The 10,961-nt window shown below is 43.0% G+C and overlaps 1 protein-coding gene across 1 annotated transcript; it reads left to right on the top strand.

Annotated features, from left to right (window-relative positions):
- Positions 1 to 4,204: 4,204 nt before the first annotated feature.
- On the top strand, positions 4,205 to 10,771 carry LOC100194579 (mammary gland protein-like). The gene is given in 8 exon segments (NM_001139665.1): positions 4,205 to 4,227; positions 4,767 to 4,805; positions 6,523 to 6,670; positions 8,327 to 8,547; positions 8,733 to 8,841; positions 9,092 to 9,210; positions 9,505 to 9,591; positions 9,785 to 10,771. Coding segments are annotated over 7 exon segments (909 nt in total). The 5' UTR covers positions 4,205 to 4,227; positions 4,767 to 4,796; the 3' UTR covers positions 10,001 to 10,771.
- The last annotated feature ends 190 nt before the right edge of the window (positions 10,772 to 10,961 follow it).

Genomic DNA, 10,961 nt, shown 5'->3' with positions numbered 1-10,961 from the left:
CACCTAACCACTACAACCACACCTAAACACTACAACCACATCTAAACACTACAGCCACACCTAAACACTACAACCACACATAAACACTACAACCACACCTAAACACTACAACCACATCTAAACACTACAACCACACCTAAACACAACAACCACACCTAAACACTACAGCCACACCTAACCACTACAACCACACCTAAACACTACAACCACATCTAAACACTACAACCACATCTAAACACTACAGCCACACCTAACCACTACAACCACACCTAAACATTACAACCACATCTAAACACTACAACCACATCTAAACACTACAGCCACACCTAAACACTACAACCACACATAAACACTACAACCACACCTAAACACTACAACCACATCTAAACACTACAACCACACCTAAACACAACAACCACACCTAAACACTACAGCCACACCTAACCACTACAACCACACCTAAACACTACAACCACATCTAAACACTACAACCACACATAAACACTACAACCACACCTAAACACTACAGTCACACCTAAACACTACAACCACACCTAAACACTACAACCACACATAAACACTACAACCACACCTAAACACTACAACCACACCTAAACACTACAACCACACCTAAACACTACAACCACACCTAAACACTACAGCCACACCTAAACACTACAACCACACCTAAACACTACAACCACACCTAAACACTACAGTCACACCTAAACACTACAACCACACCTAAACACTACAACCACATCTAACCACTACAGCCACACCTAAACACTACAACCACACCTAAACACTACAGTCACACCTAAACCCTACAGCCACACTTAAACACTACAAGCACACCTAAACCCTACAGCCACACCTAAACCCTACAGCCACACCTAAACCCTACAGCCACACCTAAACACTACAGTCACACCTAAACACTACAACCACACCTAAACACTACAACCACAACTAAACACTACAGCCACACCTAAACACTACAACCACATCTAAACACTACAACCACACCTAAACACTACAACCACACCTAAACACTACAGCCACACCTAAACACTACAGCCACACCTAAACCCTACAGCCACACCTAAACACTACAACCACATCTAAACACTACAACCACACCTAAACACTACAACCACACCTAAACCCTACAACCACACCTAAACACTACAACCACACCTAAACACTACAGCCACACCTAAACACTACAACCACACCTAAACACTACAACCACACCTAAACACTACAGCCACACCTAAACACTACAACCACACCTAAACACTACAGCCACACCTAACCACTACAGGCACACCTAAACACTACAACCACATCTAAACACTACAACCACACCTAAACACTACAACCACACCTAAACACTACAACCACACCTAAACACTACAACCACACCTAAACACTACAGCCACACCTAAACACTACAAATACACCTAAACACTACAGGCACACCTAAACACTACAACCACATCTAAACACTACAACCACATCTAAACACTACAACCACATCTAAACACTACAACCACACCTAAACACTACAGCCACACCTAAACACTACAACCACATCTAAACACTACAACCACATCTAAACACTACAACCACATCTAACCACTACAGCCACACCTAAACACTACAACCACATCTAACCACTACAGCCACACCTAAACACTACAACCACATCTAAACACTACAACCACATCTAAACACTACAACCACATCTAACCACTACAGCCACACCTAAACACTACAACCACATCTAAACACTACAACCACACCTAAACACTACAACCACACCTAAACCCTACAGCCACACCTAAACACTACAAACACACCTAAACACTACAGCCACACCTAACCACTACAACCACATCTAAACACTACAACCACATCTAAACACTACAACCACACCTAAACACTACAACCACACCTAAACACTACAACCACACCTAAACCCTACAGCCTAAAACCCTGAGTTCTAAACATTCCATCTGAAGCAGGCACATCCAGCTGAGAAAGCAAAGCTCAGGATTCAGAGATGGTAGTGGGCGAGTTAGGGGACAGATGGCAAGACATTACACATGGTTTGAGTCAGTCAGCTGTAGCTAGCTGCAACACGACACGACAGAGAGAGAGAGAGAGAGAGAGAGAGAGAGAGAGAGAGAGAGAGAGAGAGAGAGAGAGAGAGAGAGAGAGAGAGAGAGAGAGAGAGAACAGGCTGTGTAAAGGGGTGGGTAAATGCACTCAAGTTGCTCCTTCTCTGTGGTGCTGTGAAAAAGGTTGATCATCCTCCACGTTTCTGCGTGTTTCCAAAGACAGATGGAGTTTAGAACAACACGTTCTAGAGGTCTATAATGTTCCGCAGCGTTTCAACCATTATGGCCATATTGAGTGTACCCATGAGAGTACTGTCAAATGTCTATGGAGTGGCTATGCCCGTTCTAATTCTATTTCTCAGCCCTGGAACTAAATCACTTTAGTTATTTGCCTGAAGCAGATAGAATGAACAGAATACAATGCCCCAGTGTAAGATGGAATGTTTAATGACAACACACAAGGAGGATGAAATGGGCAATAGAAAGAAAATAGCTGATTCTTGGCACGGCCTATCAGACAGCTTGACAGCACAGCAATAAACCTTCGGCCTGACTCATAACTTTGTCTGCGTAGGATTCTCAAGGCCACCTCATTACTAAGGCCACTGTGAAAGCACTTTGTGCTGAAGTAAAAATGGCTTTTGAAAATCATTATTAGCAGAGAATCAAACCTTGATGTAATTTTCATGGTGTCACAATGAATATGCACAATTGCCTATATTGCATCATTTTTGTTACATGAAAATTATATTTTAGCCCCTCCCCCTGAAAACGTGAATATATGTTCTTCAGTAGGTGTTCTGCTTGTTTGTTGGTGAGAGAGCAGCCTTGTTCCTGTGGGACCCCCTCCAGACTCCAGAGTGCATGCCATGCCAATAAAATGTAGTGTTTGGAGTGATGCTGAGAGTGGTGCTGTACTAGTCTTTATGTATCCCAGGGAAACACTGACAGGCAGGCTGAGTCCTCCAAATGCCTCCCTGCATAACCATTCCACTGCATCTGCACATATTAAGAGAGAGAGAGAGAGAGAGAGAGGAGAGAGAGAGAGAACTCACACACACATTGATAAGCACACACCAGTCACATGAACACATGCAGAGAAAGAGAGAAAGGGACAGGGAGAGGGAGAAAGACAGGTAGAAGAGAAATAGAGAGACCTCTTCCAGCACTAAAGCCCTGGAGCAAAAGTCCCATAACTCCCCACTCCACTTCCTCTCAGCTCTGTGAAAGTGTCACTCAGTGTGTCAACCCTCCCGGCCACAGGGGACCTGACAGTGACAGGCTCTCTGAAAGGCCTTGTTTATACCCTTGTCGAATGTCCGCCCTTGTCCCAACTGACGTTAGCTAGCTCTCAGCTCTGTCGTGGTCATCAGATTCGGAACTCAGGGCTCGGTTGGTAAGAGTGTGGTGCTAGCAATGACAAGGTTGTGGGTTAAATTCCCACATGGGGATCACATACACATTCTATAAATGTACAGTATACACTCAGTGTACTTTGAGTCAGTTTAGATGAAAGAGTCTGCTCAGGGGAAAATACATTGACTCTTCACATCCAGCTTCTCTCTGTCTACTAGTGGTGGAAGGTCAGTACACAATAGAGTAGGCTGTATGGTTGTATCATTGGCAGCAAAGGAAAATACCTCCTGATTGTAGGAGCTCTGAGATTATAACGAGGGAGGCTGCAATAATACATCTCTATAGGAGGTCAAGCCTATAGCTCAGTAGGAGATGAATGGATGTTGAATAGAGTCACTGATTATAATTATTTCCAATACCCTAATAGATATACCTTAGTTGTCAAGTAGTATATTACTTACTGTGCAGAGGTCTAGTAATCAGTAGACTACTTTTTTTGTGATTATTGCTATCACAATTTCATCAAGGTTATTTTATAGAACAGCAGTCGACCTAGGTGGGCTTTTTCCATTATACATTTTTTTATGAATTTTTCTGATTCGTGTAGATATGCTGCCATCTGACGGACAACCTCTGATAACACATGCAATCAAAAAGCTCGGTTTGTCCCTCGTCGTATACTGTTCTCAAGTCATGTGAACTCGCATACGTGCGGACGTGCTGCAGCTTACAGTCGTCTGATTAGGTAAGAACATTATGTTCCTTTACATAACAGCACACATTCACACGAATATTTCAGGAACTTAACGCATATCATCATATTGTAATGGTGTATGTTTACATTGAAATGTAACTTTGAAAAATAAGAAATTGTCATCTCAAACTTACGTCTGTCGCGAACGAGAAGTGAGAGTGCAGCCGATCAAAACAAACAAGACTGGACTTGTGTCAGCTCTTTTAGCATAGCTAGGCTGTCTGTCACTGCCAGTTGTCAACAACAACACTAGTTAGCTGTATCAAATACTTACGTATCATCTTGTTTTTGTCCCTTTTAGTTTGCTAGATAGTCAAAAGCATAGCAGTAAGCAGCGATTTCGTCATATTGTTAAGGCAACACTCATAGTATATAACCGTACAAGCTAACTTGCAATATCAAGTTCACGTTTGATCAATTCAATTATATTTCCCAGTGTCTGCTGTATTCTGTCTGTCTTGCATGGTTTATTAGCTGTCCTATTATGTAATGTCACACATGTAGTATTCATCTTGTTTCCACATCTTCAGGTGTAAAACTAGTGACAGAGGGCCACCAGGATGACTAGTGTAAGTACTAAACATTTACATTGCATCATATATATATATATATATATATATATATATATATACTGCTCAAAAAACTAAAGGGAACATTTAAACAACACAATGTAACTCCAAGTCAATCACACTTCTGTGAAATCAAACTGCCCACTTAGGAAGCAACACTGATTGACAATAAATTTCACATGCTGTTGTGCAAATGGAATAGACAACAGGTGGAAATTATAGGCAATTAGCAAGACACCCCCAATAAAGGAGTGGTTCTGCAGGTGGGGACCACAGACCACTTCTCAGTTCTTATGCTTCCTGGCTGATGTTTTGGTCACTTTTGAATGCTGGCGGTGCTTTCACTCTAGTGGTAGCATGAGACGGAGTCTACAACCCACACAAGTGGCTCAGGTAGTGCAGCTCATCCAGGATGGCACATCAATGCGAGCTGTGGCAAGAAGGTTTGCTGTGTCTGTCAGCGTAGTGTCCAGAGTATGGAGGCGCTACCAGGAGACAGGCCAGTACATCAGGAGACGTGGAGGAGGCCGTAGGAGGGCAACAACCCAGCAGCAGGACCGCTACCTCCGCCTTTGAGCAAGGAGGAGCAGGAGAAGCACTGCCAGAGCCCTGCAAAATGACCTCCAGCAGGCCACAAATGTGCATGTGTCTGCTCAAACGGTCAGAAACAGACTCCATGAGGGTGGTATGAGGGCCCGACGTCCACAGGTGGGGGTTGTGCTTACAGCCCAACACCGTGCAGGACGTTTGGCATTTGCCAGAGAACACCAAGATTGGCAAATTCGCCACTGGCGCCCTGTGCTCTTCACAGATGAAAGCAGGTTCACACTGAGCACGTGACAGACGTGACACAGTCTGGAGACGCCGTGGAGAACATTCTGCTGCCTGCAACATCCTCCAGCATGACCGGTTTGGTGGTGGGTCAGTCATGGTGTGGGGTGGCATTTATTTGGGGGGCCGCACAGCCCTCCATGTGCTCGCCAGAGTAGCTTGACTGCCATTAGGTACCGAGATGAGATCCTCAGACCCCTTGTGAGATCATATGCTGGTGCGGTTGGCCCTGGGTTCCTCCTAATGCAAGACAATGCTAGACCTCATGTGGCTGGAGTGTGTCAGCAGTTCCTGCAAGAGGAAGGCATTGATGCTATGGACTGGCCCGCCCGTACCCCAGACCTGAATCCAATTGAGCACATCTGGGACATCATGTCTCGCTCCATCCACCAACGCCACGTTGCACCACAGACTGTCCAGGAGTTGGCGGATGCTTTAGTCCAGGTCTGGGAGGAGATCCCTCAGGAGACCATCCGCCACCTCATCAGGAGCATGCCCAGGCGTTGTAGGGGGGTCATACGGGCACGTGGAGGCCACACACACTACTGAGCCTCATTTTGACTTGTTTTAAGGACATTACATCAAAGTTGGATCAGCCTGTAGTGTGGTTTTCCACTTTAATTTTGAGTGTGACTCCAAATCCAGACCTCCATGGGTTGATAGATTGGATTTCCATTGATTATTTTTGTGTGATTTTGTTGTCAGCACATTCAACTATGTAAAGAAAAAGTATTTAATAAGATTATTTATTTCATTCAGATCTAGGATGTGTTGTTTAAGTGTTCCCTTTATTTTTTTGAGCAGTATATATATATATATATATATAATACTGTAACTAGGGTGCTTGACGCTTCTCCTCTGATTGATTTGATTAATAACTGTGTAGGTGCTGTGTGGGCGAGCCCGGCTGGTGATAACCCAGTCGTCAGGGCGTCAGGCCTTATCTGCACTCCGGGTGGGCTGGATACGAACCTTCTCAGCTGCTGGTTCTGATGAGCCTTATTTTGTCGTGTCACGGGGGGACTCAGACTCAGGTAGGCTACTGCTATATCAACCACAACACTGGTAACACTGGTTCATTTGTTATTTTACACTAACTGTGACCGAATTTTGGACTTTGTGTTTTTGAGTTATAAATTGTAAATACGGTGCATTCGGAAAGTATTCAGACCCCTTCCCATTTTCCACATTTTGTTACGTTACAACCTTATTCTAAAATGTATTATATTAAATAAATTCCTCAACATTCTACACACAATACCCCATCACGACAAAGCGAAAACAGGTTACGTTTTTTGGTGCAAATTCATATTTTTTTTTTTAACAGAAATACCTTATTTACATCAGTATTCAGACCCTTTGCTATGAGACTTGAAATTGAGCTCAGCTGCATCCTGTTGCCATTGATCATCCTTGAGATGTTTCTACAACTTGATTGGAGTCCACCTGTGGTAAATTCCATTAGTTGGACATGATTTGGAAAGGCACACACCTGTCTATATAAGGTCCCACAGTTGACAGTGTATTTCAGAGCAAAAACCAAGCCATGATGTTGAAGGACTTGTCCGTAGAGCTTCCAGACAGGATTGTGTCGAGGGACAGATCTGGGGAAGTGTACCAAAAAATGTCTGCAGCATTGAAGGTCCCCAAGAACACTGTGGCCTCCATCATTCTTAAATGGGAGGAGTTTGGAACCACCAAGACTCTTCCTAGAGCTGGCTGCCCGGCCAAACTGAGCAATTGGAGGAGAAGAGGCTTGGTCAGGGAGGTGACCAAGAACCCGATGGTCAGTCTGACAGAGCTCCAGAGTTCCTTTGTGGAGATGGGAGAACCTTCCGGAAGGACAACCATCTCTGCAGCACTCCACCAATCAGGCCTGTATGGTAGAGTGGCCAGACGGAAGCCACTCCTGAGTAAAAGACACATGACAGCCCGTTTGGAGTTTGTCAAAAGGCCCCTAAAGGACTCTCAGACCATGAGAAACAAGATTCTCTGTTCTGATGAAACCAATATTGAACTATTTGGCCTGTAGGGATGTTTTTCAGTGGCAAGGACTGGGAGACTTTCAAAAGATGAACGGAGCAAAGTACAGAGAGATCCTTGATGAAAACCTTTTCGTCTCTGAATGCTCTTGAGTGGCCTATCCAGAGCCCGGACTTGAACCTGATCGAACATCTCTGGAGAGAACTGAAAATAGCTGTGCAGCGACGCTCCCCATCCAATCTGACAGAGCTTGAGAGGATTTGCTGAGAAAATGGGAGAAACTCTCCAAATACAGGTGTGCCAAGCTTGTAGCGTCATACCCAAGAAGACTCGAGGCTGTAATCGCTGCCAAAGCTGCTTCAACAAAATACTGAGTAAAGGGTCTGAATACTTATGTAAATATGATATTTCAGTTTTTTATTTTTAATACATTTGCAAAAAACATAAGGTTTTTTCTTTGTCATTATGTGTAGATTGATGGGGGGGGAAACTATTTAATCCATTTTAGAATAAGGCTGTGACGTAACAAGATGTGGGAAAAGTTATGGGGTCTGAATACTTCCGAATGCACTGTATGCATTAAACATTTTATTATGAGAAAATGATCTCAAACTTTACATAAATGTAGCTACTGTTAGGCAGAAAATACGTTTTGAAATTTGTCAGATTTACCATTATTGTAATATACTCCTCTTTCTCCCTACCAGGCCCTAGGACAGTATGGCCTGATGAAAACATGGGACCATTTGGCCCCCAGGACCAGCGGTTCCAGTTGCCAGGTAACTCAGGCTTTGACTTTCACCTGGAAGGCATGGCAGACCAGAGGATTAAAGGCCCAGTCCACCGGACGGTACCTGACGTTCTGACTGCTGCTACTAGCAGTGAGAGACATGAGTTTGTAATGGCCCAGTTTGTCAGCGAGTTTCAGGTAAATACGTCACTCACAATAACTCTTTAACTAAACAAAATGTGTCCTTATTCAATTGTAAATAAACATGGATATTATTCTTAAACATTTCAAAAATATGTTTATATAATTTTCTAAAAGTATTTCTATTATGTTTCATACTGGTAGAGTTATATGTTGAATACTTAGAGGTTTTTTCTTTGTAGGTCAAAAGTGTTCACATGTTATCGATGAGCGTCCGCAAGGCAGAGCACTACTTTGATCAGCCCAATGTGAACTGTTCTATACAGACCTGTCCTGAGCTGCTGAAGAAAGGTAGCCTTTTTTATTAGCATGGTGTAGTCATACTTATCATAACATTACCTATTCATGTCGTGTTTTATCAACCGCAATCCACACACGTCAGATGGCTGTATGCAATATAAGCCATGTCCACTAGGGGGAAGTAACTTCATTACTAACGTCACTAATGTTGTCCAGGTGCGTGATGGCTGACCTTTCTGTAGGCCTATTGGCTAGCTAGCAGTTGAATGTGTAACAAATGTCTCTTTATTTCCTCTGTTAGAGTTTGAATCCTATTTCCCCTCGGCCCCAGCCAGCGCCATCACTGTTGTCACGGTGAAACACACCAGATGTGAGGTGATCGACAACGAAGTGATCGACAGAGAACAGCTACTTCACAAAGTGAGTTGGAACTCCATGTCCACTGTTAGTTTCCCATTGATATGGATTCAGTGATAGTAATTTCAGTAAATGATTCTGCCATCACTTTTTGGAATTGTAGGCCTGTGTACTTATTGAAGGTCTTACTCTGTACCTCCCCTTTATTGGAGAACTGTTTTCTTGTCCGTTAACTGTCAGTTAGTTTGACTACTGACATACTGGATGTTTTCGGTTATTTCAGTTAGTTTGACTACTGACAGATACTAGATATTTTCAGTTATTTTTACTACTGACCTTACTACTGTTATTCCCCAGTTTGTTAGTGGTGCTAAGGAAATCTGCTTTGCTCTGTGGACAGCTGGCTTCTGGGCTGACTTCATTGACCCCTCATCAGGATCAGCTGTGAGTTGTTGTCCTACCTGTTTTGTTTGTTTATTAATTGTTTATGTCAAAATATCTATATAATGTGTAATACATATGTAATACAATATTGATGTAGTGTTTACTGCACTTCATCAACCTGAGATATTTTCCAGGAGACGTATGTAGTCTTCAAGACAACCACATCACATCATTCCTTTGTCTTGTCCCACAGTTCTTTGGATCTCACTCCAACCACCCACTACTCAAAGAGGAGGAGTGGAGCCATCTAGGTTTCCATATCGAGGCCTCTGGATCCTGCACAGTTATCCGTCACGTCCTGAGGGGAACACCTACGTTTGTTGGAACTGTTTTCACTACCGCACCTGCTAACAGTCATGTCATGGAAAGACTTCAAGGCCAGTCAAGTGCATTTGAAGACGGGGACTAGTTTTTATATTTAGTTATCACCATGTGAGAATGATGTATCTCACTATCCAAAAGACTGTTTGTGCCCTGACCTCTGTTTGTTCACTTTGGATTGTTTTGGAGGAAAACCCTTACCCATAATGCCATTGTCTTCACCACACCAGCATGGAGAAAACGTTCTGATGGGTTGTTGTCTTCAGACACATGCCTAACTATGTTAACCTGGTTCCAGATCTGTTTGTGTTATTCTGTTTGTGCTGTCTTGCCAAAGTTGGTACGAGGACACAAACAGATCTGGGACCAGGCTATATAACTATGTACTTGGAAGTAGACGGGTAGGTTGCGTACAGTACTGCAGCGATCTATTGTTGATTCTGATGATATCATAAAGACTTGACTGAGGAAGATCTCTTTGGCAGCTGTGTTTAAACACCCAATGAACCACCTAGCTACCTTTTGACTGAGGGCCCTTTTTCTAGCCTTACCGCTGAAGATCCTCACGATATAACTCCAAAAGCAATGTTCCCCATTCACATATTTCAGTTCAATCTGAGAGAACCTTTACATTTCGATCGTGCTGTAACACTCAAATTCAGCACTACGGATTGAATCTAGTCTAATATAGTCAATAGTTAACACTTTCAGACTAATCTAGTGTCTACAGAGTATTGCTACTGTACAGGGTTTTCCTTCACTTGCACAATGGGAATAGAAATATGGTGTCTTGGAGGAGTCTGTTGTCCGTTTCTACCATAATGAATTAAAATGTCTAATGTGGCTGGTATGGTACACAGATCATTCAGTCATTTAATTATTCAATCATCTAATAGATGTAAGAAAGTAGGGACGTGTGAGGCAACACACAACACTAAACAAAATAATAATGAATAGCTAATCCAAAAGAGATTTTCAGTTTGTCCTCTACATACGATTAGAAATTTAGACAATGCAATTAACACTTAAGTCTTTGCTAATTAGGGAAC

The sequence above is a fragment of the Salmo salar genome, chromosome ssa17, assembly GCF_905237065.1.
Source record: "Salmo salar chromosome ssa17, Ssal_v3.1, whole genome shotgun sequence".
In the NCBI taxonomy this organism is placed as follows: domain Eukaryota; kingdom Metazoa; phylum Chordata; class Actinopteri; order Salmoniformes; family Salmonidae; genus Salmo; species Salmo salar.
Note: the sequence above shows the minus strand (reverse complement) of the source record. Positions and strands in the feature narration are given on the sequence as shown.